This window comes from Strigops habroptila, chromosome 1, assembly GCF_004027225.2.
Source record: "Strigops habroptila isolate Jane chromosome 1, bStrHab1.2.pri, whole genome shotgun sequence".
Lineage (NCBI taxonomy): Eukaryota > Metazoa > Chordata > Aves > Psittaciformes > Psittacidae > Strigops > Strigops habroptila.
In genome coordinates, this window is record NC_044277.2 from 1,710,789 (window position 1) to 1,733,775 (window position 22,987).

Consider the following 22,987-nt stretch of genomic DNA (forward strand, 5'->3'; position numbering starts at 1 on the left):
ATCTTAAGGTCCTTTCCAACCCTAATTATTCTATCTAAGGATGTCAGTGGTGGTGGTTTGCTTCTGGCCTGACACATCAGACTGTTTTTGAAGCAGGGAGACAGAGAACAGATGAGCAGGAAGCAGATGCTGATGCTCTGTGTCTGCAAGGCTGGGTGTAATATCAGTATTTGAGTAACTCTCAATCATTACCCTCTCAATGGCATTTTTCCCTCATAGACCTCAGCATTGCAAGGGGGTTTCAGGGAACCTGTCCCTGGTTTAGTGAAGCAGGGAGCATTTCCTCTCCAGAACAAAGGGGCTCATTGTCCTCCTGACCCCAGGCTTGCAGGGGGCCATCTGCTAAGGAATGCAATGCCTTGTCAAAGTGATCTTGCAAATAGTACTGAGACAGGCCTTGAGAAACAATTACCTCTCCACAATGAAGACAAAGATTCCCCCTGCTTATTCCTTTAGTTTCCTGGCTGGCATCTCACAGAAACAGAGTGGAAAATGGAGAAAAAATAGATTGGCCACAGAGGAGGTTGCAGGAACATTATGAACACGTAAGGATGGTGCATGGGATGTGCCCATGCTCCACTCTGCTGTTGCTCCTGCTCCCCTGGCAATAGGAACAGAGCAAATGGCAGATTCCCTGGCTCTTTCCCACTGGAGAGGGCTTTAAGCTGGGCTCCTTTGTATCTGCTTCCACTCCATCTGGTTTTACAGCAGAGAGGGTACCAAAATCAATCTTAAAACTGCTCCAAGGGAGAACGAAGCAAAACCCTGTCTGGGACCTGATAGCTCTGTTAACCAGCGTGAGTAAAGCTGTTTGGTTTTCCCAGAGTTGACGGTCTGGGATAACCATCACTTTTCCTTTCCTGCTGTGGAGGGAAGGGGGCAGAGTAACAGAAGAAGTTGCTTGAAATGATCTGTAAAACATCTGGGAAGGGAAATCCAGAAGCTCTGATTGCAACCCGAGCTCAGGCAAAGGACTGCTGAGAGTTTTGGTTAGTCAAACTCCCACATCTGCTTTTATGGGTCTAAGATGAAAATGATCAGAGGGCCGGAGCATCTCTTCTGTGAGGACAGGCTGAATACACCCCACCTCAACACATGAAGGCTGATCCCTTCTGAACTCATTCCATAGCTTATTCTAGACAGAATTGAGTGCCAGCTCTTTGCAATAGGAAGCCGCACTCCACTGAGCAGGTAGTAAAGTGAGGACCAATATCCATCTGCTGCTCTGACTCAGCAGGTGGCACCAAAAGTGGGAAGAAAATAAGCCAAGCTCCTGGTGGAAGATTTCTGGGGGTTTTGAGGGTTCTGCACAAGGATTTAATAGAGGTACGTAGTCATAGGTTGTGTGGAAGCTTGAGGAGACCTGGGAAAAAAACACTGTCCATGTCCAGTTGCATACAGCCCCTGCTCTTGGTGAGGATGATACCCAGTCCTGATGCCCAGTCCATCCTGCTGTGCAAAGCTGCAGCTCTTCATCCACTAACACTCTCCACAGAGGAAATACATAGGGGAAGATGTGGGTCCTGAGGACCAGAAGCAGCTGAAGGTGAGGAAAATCTGCTTAGCAGCTGGAAACTGGAGATCTGAGGGGTTTAGGTCCAGGTCCCCAAACTCTTGGCTTGAACTCACTTGAATTCACAACACTGAAGATGGGTGAAGCTCACACATCAGCAAAGAAGGTTATTCCCAAGGCATCTAACAGTTCAGCTTGGCAGAGAGAGGGGTGTTTTGGCTGGAGCATGGGTACTTGTGGCATTACAGAGCGCACTGGAGGACCGTGCCAACAACCATGGCCATCAGCCCCAGTGCTGCAGAGCTGCGTCCCACCCCATTGCGGCTCCTGGTGTCATCGGTGCAGAGGTCAGTGTAGCAGCATGACTTGGGTTTGTTCGCCCCTATCCCATCATAGGAGACACATTCCTCCTCACAGTTTCTGGTGACGGTGATGTTGCCAAAAAAGGGGTAACCTGAAACAGGCAGATGGGATAAGAAAGAGAATGAAATGGTAAAGGAAGGCGCAGACATTGAGAAAGGTGCATTGAGAAACACTGACTTGATGCAATGGAGGGGAATTGAAAGTAAAGTGTTCATAGGTAAATAAAGGCAAATAAGGCACTCGGGGTTGGAACTAGATGATCTTAAGGTCCTTTCCAACCTTTACTAGTCTATCATTCTATGATCTCTAATTCATAGGTGCCCATGATTGTTTTTGTAGGAACAGGTCCCCCACTTCTCCCTGCTGATTCTCTCTCTCCCTCCTGCTCCTTCCAAATTTATTCCAACATGGACAAGAGACACAAATCCCTGTCCATTTTGTTCACAAGAACTGCTCCTGAACAGGTTGCCCAGAGAAGCTGTGGCTGCCCCATCCCTGGCAGTGTTCAAGGCTAGGTTGGACAGGGCTTGGAGCAACCTGCTCTAGTGGAAGGTGTCCCTGCCCATGGCAGGATGTTGGCACTGGGTGAGCTTTAAGGTCCTTTCCAACCCAAAGTTTTCTATGATTCTATGATCTCTCCCCACAAACACCCACAGCAAACAGTGAAACTTACCTGAGTCTACAGAGTGCAGCGTTGTTGTGCACACGATGGATTTTGGGGGGCAGAGGGTGACTGTTTTGCACTTAGTGATGTCCGTTGGTTCCTTGCACGTGTAACATCGTAAGGACTGGGCTGCAGAGAGGAACAGAATGGGTCTGAGATGGGTGCAACAAGTCTACAGTTTCTCTCTATAGTGAGGACTACATGATGGTCAGTGCTTCATCTCCCCTTGACCAAGATGCTCTGAAACTAAACACATCTGGAGGCAATGGCAAAGCTTAGATATGTCAGAGGGGAATGACCAAACCCCAGCACCAAAAGTCAAGGATGATGTGAGAGTTGAGCATGATCACTATCCTGGGGGCTTAGCAGCCCCAAAAGAGAAGGATCTAGAGGGATCTATTGCTTGAGCTGCGTTGGTAGAATCTTTGCATCCTCTTTAAGGAATGCTGTAACACAGAGCAAAACAGCTCCTTCTGTTGAGAGCAGCATTTGCCAGCACTGAAAGACTGGCAGTTCTCCCATCCCTCCACCCACAGTCACAGCTTCTTCATGCTTGTTTATAGGGATTTCTGCAGAACTGAGTAACCAAGAGCAGAATTTCCATTTCAGAGCTGTCTCAGAGATCCTAAGGGCTGCATGTGGCCTAAAAAACCACTTTCATCAGGAGCTACTGCTGCTCTTTAAAAGAGGTGACGCTACAAAGCTCTTGCCAGTTGTCTGCTGACAGAGGGAGACCTTTACATATGCAAGCATTGATCACAGCAGTTGCTCAAACGTCCCGGTATGAGCCCTGTCCATCCGCAGCCAGCAGATAGAGAGTGTGCATATTGTTCGGAGTCGTGCTGGTGTGGCTTGATGACAGAAACCAGCCTGGTTTGATATCTGCTCTCCTACCTGGTAGAAACCAACACGGCAGCTAAAGAGCCACCCAAATGTGTCCACTGCCATCTATTGGTAAAATAGCAGAGACACGATGTTTTCTTGTCACCGTTCTGCACCATCTGCTGTTAGAAAGCAACCTCTGGGACTTTGTGATAAGGATAAGCATTTCTGAAGGCAGTTGTTTGAACACTTGCCTTTAGAAAGAGTTTTCAGGGCATCTACTTCTCTTAGTGCCTCGTTTGGAAAATTCAGCTATGAAATAGAGCCTACATGATGCAAAGACTTTCTTAATCCTCGTTGTAGAGATAGGAAGGACTTTTTAAACAGTGGTGGTGTTCTTGTGACCATATCCTTTGTAAACTGGTGCATTGCAGCCGTCCCTATTTACCTGACCTGAGGACGTCGTTAGATCCCTTCCGAATGACCCATGAGAGGCTGTTCTATACATAAAGAATATATATAGAATATATATAAAACTATATAGAACTATATGTTTAACATATAGTGTTACCTATATTTATGCAACATATATTTGTAACATGTCTATTTATGTAACACATATTTTAATATATATTTATGTAACATATATTTTAACACATAAAAAGAGAGAAAACTGAAAGAGGTCACTGAGAGAGAAAACACGTTGTCAACCTGACAAGCATATGGATGCTTGTGAGTGTGTAGGACTGGCCTCCGTACGGATAGAGCAGTGTTTAAATAGTCTGAGAAACTGATCTGCAACCTTTGTGTTGAGCTGGTTCCCAAAATTCACAATTTTCATGGGTGAGCGGGGCAGTGGTATGGGCTCTGAGGGACTTAATTCCAGTTAAGAGCAGGTTTAAGGAAGAAAATCCTCAGCTCCTTTATCTTTCACTGGCTTTGGATGGGGCACTCGGAGGACACTGGTTTTGTAGGAAGGTTGCAGCGGAAAAGTCCAAACCCACAAGGATCAGAACATAAGAACTGAATAGAGAAGACAGTGCTGTGTTCTGATCTGAGGCCAGTAATTCACTATTCATCACTATCCAACAATGTCTCCTACCCCTTGATATCAAATCTCTGGTCACAGACATATTCCTCAGCTGCAAGAGCTGTGACTAGACCAGCTGCCTCCCACTGGAGCATTCCAGCAAAGCCATTTCTGCATCCATATAAACTATAAAGCAATGGCTGGTGATGCCTCTCTTTTTCCATAAAGCATTTTGCAACCTGCAGGTGGAAACCTGCTCTGTCAGTTCCTCAGTAATCCCATTAAAACCAGAAGAGGATTAGACCCAGATGGAGGAAAAGAAACACATAATATGTAAAATATCTTGCAAAGAAGAAAAAGAAAACACCATCAGGTATTGAAGTGTGGGTTTGACCAAGAGCTTGTCCCTCAGCCAGCACTTGTGTTTCCTTTAGAGACAAGTGGAAAGACGAATGAGGGTAGGAGGTTTAATAAAATCAATGCAGCCTGAAGAAGACATCCAGCACATTTCCATGCATAAAGACTTGCAGGGTGTATGCCTTTCAGTTGTCTTCCTCTTTCAACCCTCTGAGTGATCTCTATGTGGCCATGCCTCCAGATGGTGGTGGTCAACACTTTCTAGGCTGCCTTTAAGATATTTCAGAGTCCCATGACAAGCAAACTGATGATCAACGGCCCCCATGGGCTGTACGTTAAAACCCACTGGGTTGGTGTCACCCCAAGGATGACTCTATTCCAGTCCAAGGATGTAGTTGTAGTGGGTTACAAACAGATGGCGTAAGAACACAGCGATGACCAGATCCTGCTGCCAGCTTGTTCAAGATCCAGACCCGTCAAACACACCCAGGGGAATTTCCAATCTCCACCTATCTCCTAATGTCTAGAAATAAGTCAAAACCTTGGAGCTGGTGGTTTAATGAACCTTCCCAACATCCTTGGAGTTATTTCTCATACCCTCACACACATCTATACTGAAGCCTCGCCCTCTGGTTTTCAGTGCTTCCAGCAGCCAACTGGGATGTTTTAGGGATAGCAGGAGCTCAGGATGATCATATCTCATCCTATCCCTGAGGGGACAGGTTGGCAGCTTAAGTAGAGGCTTTTGGTTCAAGTTCTTGCCCATGCTCATACTGCGCTGTGCCCTTTGGCTGTCGTTTACACCTTAGTCTTATAAAGCAGCGTGTTTGTTCCCTGCATCCCAGGGTACGGCGTGAGCAGGGTTGGGTGATGGACGACCACCTATGTATCTAAACGATGTGCATTGCTCTCAGTCACGCATCGCAGCTCTCCCCACCAGCAATACATATCCCTTTTCCCCATTCACCCTCTCCATTGACCTTCTTAAATACATAAAGGAGTTATTTCCCCTACCTGAGGGTTACCATTGATGCATTTTCCCTCCCCTCCCAGGCATTTCCAAGGGAGTCCCTGCAGTGTGAGGAATGCAGAGGTCTTACCCAACTCCATGTACGCCAGGCCAAGCAGGAGCCCAAACAGAAGTGTCTTCATGCTGAGAGCAGATCCGTGCAGTCACGACAGTAAAGAAGAGCAGCTCCCGGGGTGCTTTATATGTTTTCCCACCCTCCGCTACCTGTTGGTCCTGTGGGCGGATTCCCTTGGGGTGACCAGGGGAGAGCTCAGCTCCAGTCTGGATTGGGATTTGTAGAGGAACAAGTTCCCCAAGAAGGTGACATCACCGCAGTGAGCAAACTCCTACCATACATCATCTCTTCTTCAGGTTTATATCCTGGGGCTGGTCCCATGGAAAAGGAAAAACACAGCTTGCACTTCAAGGCATGGCCCCATGCCAGGGCTTGGATGGGGAATGTGACAAGGTATGTTTGTTCCTTCAAGTCTGGCTCCATGAGCCAAAAGCCGGGTTGTGTTATGCGTGTTGCACTGGGCAACAACAGTCAAGGTGCAAGTGGCAGCAGGCTTGGGCTTCCATGTGTGTTGGCTCGGGATCACCCAAGCCTGTGCCACGGTTTCATAGGCTGGCAGGCGGGAAGCTGGCGTGGCTGGTTTTGCCCAAAGCATGTCTCTTTTCCTAAATCCAGTGCAATAGTAAGCCCAATTTCTGGCTCCCAGGGAGTTAGTTATGAACTGAGCCCTGGTGCCGAGGTGCTGGGCATGGGAATTACTGAAAGGCCAGTGGAGGTGAGCATGGAGGTGGTGCTTCCAAGTGTGGGATTTGGATATGTTGTTTTATTTCAGGTCCTGGGTCATGCTGGCAAAGCAGAACACTGTGCCGCCTTCTGTAAAGTATTCTGAAGCTGGGAAATAAATTGAACACAGAGAAATGGATCAATTTTCCCACTGCAGTACCTTCCTGATAGAAAATTTCACTTTATACACTTCAAGGCAATCCTTTCAAACTTAATAATTTGTTTCTCTACTTTTGTATCTTATAAAATATTTGTAGAAACAGCTTAAAAAGCCTGCAGTTAGAGAGGAATGCTTTGCTCCTCCCTTTTGACTAAGCCAATGGCATGTTATATTTCATAGGAAAAGCTGATAGCCTTTTTGTTGGGTTTGCTGTGATCCAGGGTGGAAAACCCCAGCATTATGCAAGTTCCCATAAACCAGCTGAATAAGCCAAAGCAGATAAGTTTGTGAATCACTGCGAAGCACTCGGGGACTTCAGGGATAGAGATGAGGTGAGTGCACAAGCTGATTCAGTGACTAGGGGTTTGCTTGTCACAGGCTCATTGCGGCAATGCATATGGGCATTGCTACCATTCCCAGCAGCCCATCCTTTATCCCAGTTTGAGAATGGGGCTTTTTGGGAAAGAGCTGCTCCCTCAAGTGTTCTCAGTAACTCGAGAAGCATGGCTAATGGCAATTTCCACAGTCAACGGGTGACACAAAGCCAGCTGAGCTGGAGAAGCTGGATTGGTACTCTGCCGTGGGAAAGGGAGGGAAAGACATGCACGCTAACTCTTGCTTAGCTGTGAGAGTGAAAACCATAATTCATCTTTATTTTATCTTGCTCTCCTGTCAGAAACCAGGCACATAAAGAAGAACAGTGCAAACATACCTCTCTGGGGATAGAGGGAAAACTGGGCTCTGTAAAAGCCACCAAGACCCGGTTACAGCCAGATCCTTTCTTGTAACTGGGCAGTTCAAGGCACATTTGAGCAATATCTTAACAGCCAAGAAACTGGAGAAGATCCAGTGTTTTAATTTCAAGGTGGTTATGCCTCAATAGGTAAGCACGACAGGGTTGGCACTCCAGCGTTCACAACACTGAAATGTTGCTTGGCAGATTGTGTGTAGCTTGATGAAATGGAGATGTCCACACAGGCATGTTGTAATGGTTTTCCCGTACTTGAAAGTCACTGCATACTGAGAAATCCTTGGAATAAATCAGTGTGGTTGAAAGAATAGTGATATAAATAGGACACTAAATGAATCTGTCCATTGGTGGAGGCTGTCCATCACTGTGGTGTCTGGACATGGGATGCATCAGCATGGTAGGATTGTTTGCCTCTGGCTAGTGCAAAGCCACTTAACTCTCTCTAATGGCTTGAAAAGGTTTGAGATCTGGCAGAACATCAGGAAACCATCAGAGCTGGGGTTGTTAAAGCTCCTTCAGACTGGCTGAGGGTGCGGGAGTGCCAGACTTCAGGGAGAGAGAAGTTTGTAGCTTGCCATTGAAAGTGTGGTGGGAAGGAAAGACCCACAAGTATTAGTTGATCTAAAGATATCTGGGAGCCTCTGGTGAGATGGAGCCCTGGAAACAAAACCAAAACCAAACACAAACAAACAGGAGTGATATCAGCTTGTGTGCTGGGGTGTAAGGGAGGCTGTTAGCAGGGTAATTATGGTAGTGCTAGCACCCTGGCATGAATTCTTACCTGGAATTTCATTGGCCCTGTCAAGAAAAAATGGGATCCTGATGGAAAAAATAATGCAGCCTTCCAATAGCTGAAGGGGGCTATAGGGTGCTGGAGAGAGACTCTTCATCAGGGGCTGGAGTGATAGGACAAGGGGTGGTGGGTTCAAACTGAAACAGGGGAAGTTCAGGTTAGATATAAGGAAGAAGTTCTCTGTGAGGATGGTGAGGTGCTGGCACAGGTTGCCCAGAGAAGTCGTAAATGCTCCATCCCTGGCAGTGTTCAAGGCCGAGCTGGTCAGAGCCTTGGGTGACATGGTCTAGTGTGAGACATCCCTGCCCATGTCAGGGGATTGGAACTGGCTGATCTTAAGGTCCTTTCCAACCCAAACCATTCTATGATTCTATGATTGCAAGAACAAGATCTGCCTCAAAAGGTGACACTGGAAAACACTGACCCTTTTTAGTTTGGAAGAAATACATTGCAAGCATTAAAAACAAAGCTACAGAAAGAAAAGCTCTGTAAGATGAAAGATCACCCTGGACTAGAGCTGTGTTAAGACTAGCAAGAGTCAAATGAGACTGGCAGTCAGAACTAGGGTCTTAAACACCAGGAAAAAATTGGGTTGTTTCTACAAACAAAGGCAGGCTAGAAATCCCACCTGCTTTAAGATAAATATGTGAAAGAACTGGTTTGATATAGCAGTTAGGACAGCCTCAGACAGCTCGTGGGACTCACGAGGACCTAAATTCCCATTCGTCTTTGTCAGTGGTGGAAGAAACTCTGAGCAAGGTTTCAAGCACTGACTGACAGGAGCCCTAAGGGGCTTCAGTTGAAATGTCATTTCAGGTCTGAAGATCTGAGACTACTAATGAGGTGTGGTGTGAAGGAAGAAAGACTTGTGTGCCAAAGGCCTTTCTGAATTTTCAATGTTATCAATCCAAAACAACTGCCAGCCTGTCCCTGTGAAACTGTCCTTATTTATAAGGTAATCTAGGTAGATATAATCTCTCTCTGCTTATCACATATGCAAGGAACAGCAGATGATGTAAATCCAGTGTTCACAGGCAAGAAGGCGATGTGCTTTGTAACTATCTGATCTAACTTCTGTTACAGTTAAGGCTTGTTTGAATGGAAAACAGATTTTGCAGAGCTGTCCTGTGGAGAGTGCAGGGAGTGCACACCAAGCTTTGATAAGCTGTTCCAGTGGTCAGTTATCAGCCATGTGTAAAATTACCCCTGTGTAAAATACTTCTACTCTGATTTTTATAGCTTCTACTATAGATGGCTCTCATTACATCCCTCTACTACACCTAATTGCTCAGTGTTGTCATTTTCTTCTCCCCCATGGAGATGCATTTTGTCTAGGATATCTCTTTAATATTCTGTGGGCTCTGTGACTCCTTCTCAGGAAGGTCTGTCCTACAGGGCTTTAATCCTTCTCTGGGCCACCTCTGGTTTACCACCTTCTCTCTTGCATTACCCAACCCAGAACTAGATGTTGTCTTGCAGCAGCAGCCGCTCCAGCCCCAGATGTAAGTAGAATGGACCCTTCTGTCATGAGATGAGCATCAAAGAACTGTATTTAACAACATGGCCATGGTATCAATCTATCTGATGTCAATGTCTACCTTGGGAGCTAATTCACAGGGTGGAGTCTGCTATCAGATTTCCTATGGTGATGGCTGAAGTATAGGGAAATAGAGACACTACTGATCAGTGTATTGAGCCAACTTGAGTTCAGCTCCTGTGATTCAGGGAGGGTTTTTTGCTGGGGACCATTTGGTTGACTGTGTCTGTGAGCTCTACCATCTTTGCCTGTGAGTCAGCAGCGGGAAACCATGCTGACCATGACCATGGCTGCAGTGATTCTTGATGATGTGTTCAGCTAATCGAAGCTTCCACCTCTCATGGGTATGCGCTAATAACAAGACTATGGGCTTGTCCGGGTGGAGTTGCTCTCCACCCTCCTGATGAAACTCTGCCACTGGGCAGAAAGGAATGCAGGCTTCATTAGGCTGGAGAAGGGTGAAAGTGTGAGCATGACTCAGGGAGCACCCTTCCCCTAGGAGCTCTTTAGGTCTTTCTTCCAGGGGCCGTTTGATACAAAACACAAATATCTTCACTTTAGGGGAGTACCGAAGAGAAATCTAGAGTACAAGTGCTGACTCAGTCAATCTGTAAAGAGCTCTTACCCGTTTCTTCCCATGTCTGTGCTTTGTTTTGGTGGCTTGCACACCCTGTCTTGAAGATGTGAGCTGGGAAATGGAACCTCTCCAAGAGAAGGAAATTGTATTCACATCTCCTGAATTCTGACTTAAGCACACTAAGCTCCAAGCCAAAAGCAGGTGAACTTCTGCAGATGGGAAGAAATCCCCCTTTATTTTTAGGAAAAGAAGTGAGTTATATTCAGTGCTCTGAGAGAAGAAGGGTAAGTCCAGGGACACAGACTCTACATCTGCAGGTTCCTCTTCTAGCTGCAGGGTTGAAGGCAATCCCTTCAGACAACACCTCTCCAGCTGTGTTTGGTCAGCCCTGGGAATGTAGGTCCCCCAAGCATTTGCAGAGGACATGCAAAATATCCAACATGTGGGTTTGGACTGCAGCCCAGAGGGATGGATCTCATCAAGTCAGGCATAACAGGGGTCATTTAACCTGTATCAGTCTTATCATGGTCTTGAGGACTGCATAGGATGTGTAGCATTTAGCATGGTTCCTTGCAATGTAATAGCCTGAACCCACTGGATTTAGGTGATCTTAAGGTCCTTTCCAACCCTAACTATTCTATGATTCTCTGATTCTATGATCTGTCATAAGCAATGCCCAGGCACATTCTGAAGCATAGCATGGGCCAAGGATGTTTCTAATGAGGACATTCTGGTTGGAGAGATAAGTAAGCTCAGTTATGCAGGCATGAGCTGTCATCAGGACCAGAGAATGGATCCTGGCCGCTTTTAAACACCATAGCCTGGACGTGCCCTCAGATGAAAGCCTCTTGTACCTGAAAGTTGGATGATTTAGAGCCAAGGCTGGGGCTGCTGTTGACGGAGAGTCTCCAAAGTCTTGGTCCACACTTTGATCAGCTGATGGCACTGTCAATCTCTGAGCAACCTTCTGCAGTGGTGCAGTAGTGGATAACATGCAAAGACCAGCCAGTTATGGGGCTTGGTTCTTCCCGCCCCTTAGGAGGGAGATATTCCCTCTTTATCAACTAGGTTTTGGTTGTGCAGAGGACAAGAGAAAGGAAATAGAGTTCTCTGCATTAACTTAAGCTATCACATCTATCAAACCCAGGGACTGTAACTGAGTCTGCGACTGACTTTGTGAACCCTTCGATGTCATCAGCTCTGCCTTTGGAGGGACTGATAGATGTGCCAGGAAATCTTCATGCTGCTACTTCATGTCTCATGCTAGCAGCAGTATCTATCACCATATACAGACCCGGATGCCTTTCCATGATCTAATCTAAGTATCTGAAGAGGGCTACAAGGATGCTGGAGAGGGACTCTTCATCAGGGATTGTAGTGATTGGGCAAGGGGTGATGGGTTCAAACTGAAACAGGGGAAGTTCAGGTTGGATATAAGGAAGAAGTTCTTTATTGTGAGGGTGGTGAGGCACTGGCATAGGGCACCCTAAGAAGTTGTGAATGCTTCATCCCTGGCAGTGCTCAATGCCAGGCTGGACTTGAGAACCTTGAGCAACATGGTCTAGTGTGAGGTGTCCCTGCCCATGTCAGGGGGTTGGAACTGGATAATCTTAAGGTCCTTTCCAACCCTAACTATTCTATGATTCTATGATTCTATGAATCTAAATAGTAAATCTTGCTAAATACATATGGTTCATGTTGCCAAGGGTATCAAGTGCAATAAAAGAAATAGCACGACAAAGAAGCCAATCCCCATCACTGGAATCTATGTGGCCAAGGCCAAAACTTGTAGGAACACTGACTAACAGAAAATACAGAAGACAATAATGTGAAAATGTGCACAGTCACAAGCAGTGTGAAGCAGGACACAAAACCCCAAATGGGAGTCATCTGCCTTAAGTACAGTCTTTCTGCTGTAACATAGATGGGTGACTCATCATATGTTTTTGTTTTTGCAGTCAGGCAGACATATATGCACAATTCATCAGAGCAACTTTAGACAAAAGACTCATAAAAAAATGAATGGCAATGTGGATTACTTGTTTCCCTTCACTGGCTTTGAAAGGCCACCTTTCAAAGATGACCTAGCCTTCACCTTTCAAAGGTGAGGGCTAGGTTACCTGGAGGCACCTCCATAGGAAGTGTGTGTATTTTGTCATAGAATCGCAGAATCAAAGAATGGTTTGAGTTGGAAGGTGCTTTAAAGTTCATACAGGGGCAGGGACACCTTCCACTATAGCAGGTTGCTCCAAGCCCTGTCCAACTTGGTCTTGAACACTGCCAGCAATGGGACAGCCACAGCTTTTCTGAGCAACCTGTGACAGTGTCTCACCATCCTCACAGGGAAGAACTGCCTAATATCTAGTCTAAATCTACCTTCTTTCACTTTAAAACCTGTCATTAAATGCCCTTGTAAAAAGTCCCCTTTCAGCTTTCTTGCATCCTCTTTATGCACTGGAGCTGCTCTCCAGGTCTCCCCTTCAGGAGCCTTCTCTTCTCCAGGCTGCCCCAGCCCAGCTCTCTCAGCCTGGCTCCAGAGCAGAGCTGCTCCAGCAGCTCCACGTCCCTCTTGTGCTGTTGCCTCAGAGTTGGATCAGGGCTGCAGGGGGGGTCTTTCCTTCACGGTGCAGAGGGGGAGAATCCCCTCCCTGAGCTGCTGCTCACGCTCTGGGGGTGCAGCCCAGCACACGGGGGGGTTCTGGGCTCAAGCGCACACTGAAGATGGATCATAGGGAGCTTCTTATAAACCAATACCCCCATACCTTTCACCTCAGGGCTGCTTTCCATGCATTCACCACCCAGCCTGTATCTGTGCTTGGGATTGCCCTGACACACTTGCAGGGGTAATAATCTCACAGTCCCACATTCTAGAATTCTTGTCTATGAGCTAACAATATTTGTACCCAGCCACATCCTCAGGGGTTGGTCTGTTCTCAAGAGCTGAAGATGCTTTGAGGGTAGCAGCATCCGAAGCAAATGCAGTCCAACAGAGGTGTCAGAGCCATTGCTGTGACCTGTCCACAATCTGAGCGTAATCTCAAAGACATCTGCAATGAGCTGTTCTTCTGGGACCTTCTTCTCCATGTCCTTTTAAAACCCATTCCTAGGGTGAGTCCCAGGATATGATTTCCTCTTCCACTGGCCACTCAGCCCCTTATCAGGAATAGTTATGGTTTGTGGGGACATTCGATCTTGTAGCTTCCAAGCCAACAAACACTGGAGTGGGATGCACCTTCACCATGAAAGGGTGGAGTTCAAGATCCTGAGGGCAGAGAGGAAAGTGCACAGCAAGCTCACTACCCTGTACTTCAGAGGAGCAGAATTCAGCCTCTTCAGGAATCTTCTTGGTAGAGTACCATGGGATAAAGCCCCAGAGGGAAGGGGGACCCAAGGAAGCTGGTGAATATTCAAGGATCATGTCCTCCAAGCTCAGGAGTGATGCATCCCAACAAAGACGAAGTCAGGCAAGAACACCAGGAGGCCTGTTTGGATGAACAAACAGCTTCTGGAAAAACTCCAGAACAAAAAGGACGCCTACAGAGGGTGGAAGTAATGATGTGCAGCCTGGGAGGAATACACAGAAATAGAGCAGCCGGGAATCAGGTTAGGAAACCTAAAGCCCTGGTAGAATTAGATCTAGCTGGGACATGAAGGGTGACAGGAAAAGCTTCTATATATATGTTGATGATAAAAGGAAGATGAGGGAAAATGTGGGCCCTCTCTGGAAGGAAATGGGAGATCTGGTTAACTAGGATATGGAGAAGGTTGAGGTACTCAATGACTTTTTTGCCTCAGTCTTCACCAGTAAGAGCTCCAGCTACACTGCCCAAGACGCAGAAGGCAAAGGCAGGGACTGGGAGAATGAAGAACTGCCTAGTGTAGAAGAAGGTCAGGTTCAAGAACATCTAAGAAACTTGAAGGTGAACAAGTCAATGAGAACTGATTAGATGCATCTGCAGGTCCTGAGGGAACTGGTGGATGAGGTGTCTATAGCCACTATCCAGTACAGTTAAGCAGTCTGGTTAAGTACCTACTAACTGGAAAAGAGAAGGTTCTGGGGACACCTTAGAGCAGCCTTCTAGTACCTAAACAGGGCCTACAAGAAAGCTGGAGAGAGACTTTTTATAAAGGCATGAAGGGATAGGACAAGGGGTAATGGCTTTAAACTGAAAGAGGAGAGATTTACAGTAGGTATAAGGAAGAAATTTTTCACTATGAGGGTGATAGGATGCTGGACCAGGTTGCCCTGAAAGGTTGTTGATGCCCCATCCCTGGCAGTGTTCAAGGCCAGGTTGGACACAGGGACTTGGAGCAACCTGCTCTAGTGGAAGGTGTCCCTGCCCGTGGAAGGGGTTGGAACTGGATGAGCATTAAGATCCCTTCCAACCCAAACCATTCTATGTTTCTCTGATTCTCTGTTTCTCTGATACTGTGATTATTTTGCAGGTAAAGCTGTAATAACAGCTTATGTTCTAGTGATGGAAAAATTCCATTGGCCTCTATCTACATTCTTAGCATTTCTAGTGGGGTGGAGCTGCACCAGCTAAATGACTGAGGGAAGAAGCTTACTCTGAGCTTTGCTGGGAAGCTTCTGTGTAGGCTCATGCTACAGGTGTGGAAATGGTGCTTTGCTTTCCAAAGCACTGGAAAGATTTGCCTGTTAGCAAACACATTCTCTTTCATGTGGCATTATGTTAGGAACTTCTGGCTGCTTTCCCAGTATGTCTTCCTTTTGCCTAACATCAGCTCAGTTGAACTGAATTCATCATTGTCTAGAATTCTATTGGACTTCTGTTGGATGTTTTCCTGAGGGGGCTACTTCCATGATTAGTTTGGAACAAAAAAGAGTTGCTAAAGACAAAAATACAGTGGCATTTTGAAGCTCCTGCTGCATGGAAAGCAGTGATTGAATGTGGTTGCAGAATGAGTCGGATGGGACACCAACAAGACTTCTTTGCCAAGGAGAACAATTAAAAACTACTCATGGGCTACCCACAGTTCACACCCTGGCATGTAGCAAACTTGCAGCATAATAAATCTGTTTTGATTTTAATAGTAAAGTATCAACCATTAAAAATGTGCCCATTTGGTCATGAGTAAGGCTGGGGATCTGCTGGAGACGTAGGATGAGAATAGCTTTGGTGCATGATGTCCAAGTCTTCTCAGTAATTGATATTCTCTAATGTCCCCTCATGCTTCATGAGGAGTACACGTCTTTGGTGCATGCCTGCAAATGGTAGCTGAAGAGGACAGTGTTTCCCAAATGGGTGTCATAGATCTCTTTTTCCTATCTCTGTTTTTGAGTCAGTGTCTCAAATGAGAGGATGTTCTTGCTCAAATTAGAGAAAGGAATGACATCCCCAAACAGAACTGTGCCAATCCTTCCCAGCAGGACCAAGCTCCTTCCTCATTCATCCATGTGTCCAACTGAAATCACAAAATCATAGAATCCCAGACTGGAAGAAAGCTCGAGGATCATCTGCAAACCTTTCTTTACAGAATCATAAAATCGTAGAATGGTTTGGGTTGGAAAGGACATTAAGATCATCCAGTTCCAACCTCCTGACATGGACAGGGACACTTCACACTAGACCATGTCACCCAAAGCTCTGTCCAACCTGGCCTTGAACACCTACAGGGATGGAGCATTTACCACTTCTCTGGGCAACCAAAGGGCCTCACCACCCTCACAGGGAAAAACTTCCTTAGATCTAACCTGAACTTCCCCTCTTTCAGCTTGAACCCATCACCCCTTGTCCTATCACTAGAGTCCCTGATGAAGAGTCCCTCTCCAGCATCCTTGTAGGCCCCTTCAGATACTGGAAGGCTGCTATGAGGTCAAAAACTGTCAAAAACAGGCTAGACAATGACCATAGTCAATGCTCTCTCCATTTGCCTTCCCTAGATGTGTTTATTCTGGGTATCCTACATGTTTTCAGAGCTCAGCTGCCTGTTCAGAGTTTAGCTGTTCACATTCATTTTGATCTAATCTGGCTTTAGCTCCATTTAGCCACCTACAACATAGACCAGTTGTTTCTTCTCTTCCTCCCCCGTATCTTCCCCTCTTGCAGAGTTGTTTTTTCAGGTGACATACTCTGAAAGCTGGGCTCAGTCTAACACACTTGAAACAATATTGTCCCCGGATCCAGCTGAGTTTTGGATTGATTCAGTTTAAGATAAACAGATAACAAAGGCAAACATTGATATATAGTTGCCAAAGAAACGGTGAGCGCACTGTGAGTTCAAGGATGGGGATGCAAGGCATAAAGTTCATGGTTCCCTGAAACCAAAGATTCCGAAACCTGACTGGAATGTGTTTTCCTAACAAAGAGGAGAAGTGAAGAAAAAACATGTACAGAAGAATAACTGTGGCCTGAAATGGGTGAATAACCATTTCAAACATTAGACTAGGAATGAGAGGGAAGCCTAAAAGAATGGAAGTGAAAACCAAGCTGCAGATAAAATTATGTGACAGAGGCTAAGAAATAGATAAAGTAAAAATTTGCAATAGTCATAATGACTTAAATCTCAGGAAAGACATTAAATGGTGAAATTATTCAGCCCTTATATTGAGGGACAAAAGAAAGTAGAGAAGATGTGATAGATGAAAACTCCATATGAAATTAAACCACTTATTCAATATAGACAGTGCTTTTGACTTTGGGGATAAAGGCAGCATGGAGAAAGGTGTCTGAAATAACCACAGCTGAGGTGGAATCAAATAGTTAATGTATTCAAGCTGGGACAAAGCAGGACAGGATATTTTCCATTCTGGAACACTGAGAGAACTGGAATACAGAACAACAGCTCCACTCCCAAATTATGTTTGTAAGTTGATCAAGGGCAAGACAGTATCACATGGTGAGAATTTACCGCCTAAATTAAAGAGAGGAGGGGTAAGAATAATTTGTCTGACCTCAATAACATGCCAGGATTAAGAACAAGTCTTGAAGGAGAGAATAATGAAAAACATGAAAAGGCTTAAAAAAAAGAGATGATCTTTCTTGATTTCACATCGATAAAGTCAGATTTTCGTGAGTTCAGTTGAGTAATAAAACAATAAAATATTTATTAAGATGGCATAGATGGAAATTCAGTCAATATAAGCTTGATTAGAACTTTCTGGAGGATTGGAAGCAGAAGGGTTGAAATTGTTTTATTGGGAGGGGGATATGAGCCTATGGGGTGTCAGTGGTGCAGGAACTGGCGTTAGAGTAGTACCCTTGTCTAACATTTTATGTAAAGACCTTGAAAGATGCAAAATAGGATGGTGTTGTTAAAATGTACCGATGATCTAAATTTGGGAAGCACCAGCAGTGCCAAGAAGGATCAGGATATTGTAAACAACCAGGTGGCTTGGGAGCAAGTCATACCCTAATAAGATTATATACTGTAACAAGTAAGTTATATGGTAAACTGGGAGGTCATCTGTAAATGATTGATTGAAGAGATGAAAGACGTGCGAGTATCGGTTGATCACAGGCTGAATAAACATCAGACATCTGATGAAGCATGAAGAGAGCTGTCATGGTTGGGGGCTGCGTCAGTGAGGACAGTGCAGGGCCAAGGTCATTGTGCAAGGCACGAACAAGACCACACTTGTAGCTCCGGGTGCATTTCTCACCACCTGTGCCCAAAAAAGCTGAAGCCTTATACAAAGTCTAAGATGAAGATGAGAATGGAAGGTATATCATATGGATGAGATGGAAGGTATGAAGATGAGAATGGAAGGTATATATAAAAAAGATGGGTTTTCTTAGCAGAAGGACAAAAGATTCCTAAATATGGGCCTACTTAACAGCAGGCAACTTGGAAGACCTGAGGTAAGAAAGAGGGTGGCCATGAAACAAATCAGGGCTGGAAATGTGTGTCCAAGCAATTGATTAGTCTTCAACTAACAGATGGGGAAAAGGAAAAGCTAGATTATAAGATGGAATTTGATCAGAACGTCATCTATTGATCAATGTATTGATCAATGTATTGTCAAGGTGATGTTTGGTAAGGCACAGAAGTAATCCAGGAGTATCTCTTTCTTTGCTAAGTCTCTCTTAGAGTCGTGTTGCTTTGTACTGTCAGTGGATGTGGCCATTCCTTGTTTTGTGGTCAGTGGAGAGATGGGTGGCCCAGGCATCATGAACTGGCTCTAGATTACAGAAAAGCTGAACCAGACAGGTGCCTCACTTCTCCATTTAAATGCACCAAGCTTAGTTTCAGTCTGGGAGTTACTCAAAGCCAGAGCGACACTACATGTGCATGTGACCGGCAAATTGGCATGGAGACACAGAAGCAAAGGCTGGTTTGGACTAAATATAAGAAGGGTTGTTGCTAGACACTTGAGTGGAAGGGGTTTATGTCCCCATTATGTGAGGTAGACCAACACAGCCCCCCTTCAACCATCATCTTCAGAAAGTATCTGCGTAGTCACTTTGCCTTCTAGGTCTTTGGTTACCTTCAGAGTGGTATCTGCTTCTTATCACACTACCCCATAGGAAAGAGGTAGTTGTATGTTCTCCTTTAGCCTGAGGACTTTGGCTTCTTTACGTCAACATCTTAATCCTGAAGCCAGAAGCATGAAAGCAAATGTTTCAATGTAATTTCTGTGATGCAAAGGTGTCCACTGTTTTTTATTTCATGGTGAATCACCAGGGTGGTGATAGCAGGGAATTTACCTTGACCTATCCACAGTGTTGTAGATTTGCTTCCTGTCTATTTCTGCTTCTATTTCTGCTCCACCCTTTGCATTTTAGGATTCTTTACGGGAAGCATGATGAAATACGTGCAGGAAAATAGCCAGCTCTTCTAAATGGCCAGGCCAAGTGCAAGGTCCTACACCTGGGTTGAGGCAATCCCAGGCACAGCTGCAGGTTGGACGGAGAAGAGATTCAGAGCAGCCCTGCAGAGAAGGACTTGGGGGTGTTGGTTGATGAGAAACTGAACATGAGCTGGCTTCAGTGCGTACTTGCAGCCCAGAAACCAGCCGTGTGCTGGGCTGCATCAAAAGAAGTGTGACCAGCAGTTCGAAGGAGGTGATCCTGCCCCTCTACTCTGCTCTCGTGAGACCTCACTTGGAGTATTGTGTACAGTTCTGGTGTCCTCAACATCAGAAGGACATGGAGCTGTTGGAGCAAGTCCAGAGGAGGCCACGAGGGTGATCAGGGGCTGGAGCATGTCCCATATAAAGACAGGTTGAGAACATTGGGGCTGTTGAGCCTGGAGAAGAGAAGCTGCATGGAGACGTCAGAGCAGCTTCCAGTATTTGAGGGGGACCTATAAGGATGTTGGAGAGGGACTCTTCGTTAGGGACTGTAGTGGTAGTACAAGAGGTGATGGGTTCAAACTTAAACAGGGGAAGTTTAGATTAAATGTAAGGAAGACATTCTTTACTGTGAGGGTGGTGAAGCACTGGAATGGGTTGCCCAGGGAAGTTGTGAATGCTCCATCCCTGGCGGTGTCCAAGGCCAGGATGGACAAAGCCTTGGAAAACATGGTTTAGTGAGAGGTGTCCCTGCCCATGGCAGGGGGTTGGAACTGGATGATCTTAAGGTCCTTTCCAACCCAAGCCATTCTATGATTCTATGATTCTATGATTCTATGACTCTATGATTCTATGAGCATAGCGTAGCGTAGAGTAAAATGGAATGGACAGGAATGGAACGGAATGGAATGGGATGGGATAGAAAAGAACATAATGGAATGGAATGGAATGGAATGGAATGGAATGGAAAGTTAAGGCATGGTTTTAAGGGCATTGTCTGAACGCTGAAAGACATAGGCCATTGACCACCTCTCTAAGTACTCTTTTCCAGTGTTTGACCAAAAAGAAATGCTTTCTAATATCAAGTCTGAACATCCCCATACACACTTTTGAACCAATCATAGACATCCTACCACTAGATCCCAGGGAGAAGAGATCAGCACCTCCCTCTACGCCTCCTCAGGAAGCTGTAGAAAGCAATGAGGTTGCCATCAACTTCCTTTTCTCCAAACTAGACAAACCCAAATTCCTCAGCTGCTCCTCATAGCACATGCCTTCCAGCCCTTTCACCAGCTTTACTGCCCTCCTCTGGACATGTTCAAGAACCATAAAATCCTTCTTAAATTATGGGTCCCAGAACTGTAGACAACGTTGAAGGCGAGGCCACACCAATGCCGAATAAAGCGAGATAATCCCCTCTTTTGACTGGCTGTGTTTGATGCACCCAGGATGTAGTTTGTCCTCTTGGGTGCCAGGGCACATTGCTGACTCCTATTGAGCCTACTGCAAACCAGAACATCCAGATCCCTTTCTGCAGGGAGCCTCTCCAGCCACTCCTCTCCCAATTTATGCTCATGCCCAGCGTTCTTCTGGGAATTAGAGAATCTGGCACTTGGACTTGTTAAATCTCCTTCCATTAGTTGTTAATTCCATACTCTTCCACATCTGAGGATTAAACACCCATCTCAGACTCCAGGTGATCTATTTCTGTTCTTTGCATCTCTTCTGCTCTCTACAGAAAGGTTTCTGTGGATAAGACCCTTCTGCAAACCATAGTTATTAGAAAGCAAAGGGATACAGTGTCATCTGTGGTTGCTCCCAACCTCCCTCATCGCAAGCGTCACACAACTTTGGAAGCTTACCTTTGCAGGTAAGCAAGCTGAATATTAACTGTGCCTGCTGAGCAAGTTGAATACAAATGTGTAGCTCTGGATCTGAGGACCTTGCAAGGACAAGCAACAGCAATGATCATTTGGTAGATCTTGACTCGGATTGAGGTAGTGACTGTCTGAAGGCACTTTAACAAGGGTTTGGACACAGCTAGGCTGGGAGGGAAGAGTTCAGTCTGAGAACTCCTGGGTCTATTTGAAATCATGAATCACAGACTGTTATGGGTTGGAAAGGACCTTAAGATCATCCAGTTTCCACCCTCTGCCATGGGCAGGGACACCTCACACTAGACCATGTTGCCCAAGGCTCTGTCCAGCCTAGCCTTGAGCACTGCCAGGGAGGGAGCATTTGCCACTTCTTTGGGCAACACTCAAGACCTAGGAGCTGCTGTTAATTAATAACAAACCAATTACCTCATGTAGATGGATACTGTAACAATAGAGATTTACACCAACTGTTGGGTCAGACTAGCCATCCTCCGTGGCTGTTTCCATCTCCTGCCCCAGAAATCCCATAGGATGCACTTGGTATGCACATAGTTCAATGATAGCATTATACCACCTTTTACCCACACATCTTCAGTCTCTGCAAACATTCTCTTCTTCAGTCTTTTGCTGCAGTTTTCAACTGGAACAGATGTTACATGTTGTTTAAAACTGATATTGCAGAGTACCTAAAACATTAAAGATGCAGAGGGCCAGTCTCTAGCACTGAAGCTGACTAAGAAGGAATAGTCCATGACTCTTTCTTCTGCTAAGACAGACCGGTTGCATTCAAACTGCTTCCTGGGAATAGTTTTGTGTTAACTCCTCAGTCATCCCCAGGAATGGTCTGGGAGATCCCTAGGCCTAACCCATGCTGGTGACAATAGGGATGACTACCCTCCAGTGCCCAGAAGTGTCCACTGCCCTGGAGTGATTTACTAACATCACTATAACCTCTGGGCCTGGAACTTACTGGTTGTTCCCTGGAAGGTTAGAAAAGTAGTAAGTTGTTTATAGTTTGGTTTCCATGATTTTGCAGAAAATACTTTTCTTAACCTTTACCTACCCTTCATTTCTGAGATGTATGTGGGTATATCCCGCCTCTAGTTCTTGTTAAGCAGGATCCTAGTAGGTAGTATAATGGGTTGCATGTTGACTTGCTATTGGGCTTGATTTATCCCTAAATGGGCCTCAGAACATATACAGTAATGTTAAGGATCACAAGGGAACAACATGTTTTGGCAAAGGCCCAGATAATGACTACATTAGAATTTCTTCTGGCAATCCAATCTTCAGTGAATTTTTGACCCTTACAGTTACAGATGTCACTGACAAAAGCCCTGCAAGAATTCATTGTTTTTCTCAGCATAGTCTTAACATCTTCTTATTTAGCTCTATGCAGAAATGAGACTGAAAAGGTTTTTATAGTAGCTATAGTAGCTGTTGTGCCCTATGATTAACCTTCCATCAGAAGCTACTTGTGTGCTCTCCAGTAAAGCCTCAGTCCTCACTAAACATATATTTGAATGAAACATTTCTTCATTCTTAACCTCTTCAACTCTCACACTGTATACATACATACATATACATACATACATGTGCCCTTTCTGCCCTTTGCCAAGAGCTTTTGAACCAGAGAGCCATGCTGTCTGTGCAAAAGGCCACACGGTGACCTCAGCTCTCATAGATGTTAAGGGAAACCACAGACAAGATCAACTTCCAGGCGCAAACCTGTAGGGTACTAAAGCTGCTTTAAGCTCCCCTGGAGCCTTCTCTTCTCCAGGCTGACCCAGCCCAGCTCTCTCAGCCTGGCTCCAGAGCAGAGCTGCTCCAGCCCTTGCAGCATCTCTGTGGCCTCTTCTGGGCTCATTCAAACTAGCCCACATCCTTCTTACATTGAGGCCCTCAGACGTTGCCCTCACACTGACAGAGTGAGGAATTTGGGACAATTTTCCATTCGCCATATGAATGCCCCTGCTCTCT

General features: G+C 45.6%; 1 protein-coding gene across 1 annotated transcript; it reads right to left on the reverse strand.

Annotated features, from left to right (window-relative positions):
• Positions 1-1,755: 1,755 nt before the first annotated feature.
• On the reverse strand, positions 1,756-5,901 carry LOC115619638 (ly6/PLAUR domain-containing protein 2-like). Its single transcript, XM_030512262.1, has 3 exons — positions 5,850-5,901; positions 2,550-2,669; positions 1,756-1,967 (listed from the first exon to the last, which is right to left on the reverse strand). Exons 1-3 carry the CDS (start codon positions 5,899-5,901, stop codon positions 1,756-1,758), a joined length of 384 nt encoding a protein of 127 aa, XP_030368122.1.
• Positions 5,902-22,987: the final 17,086 nt, after the last annotated feature.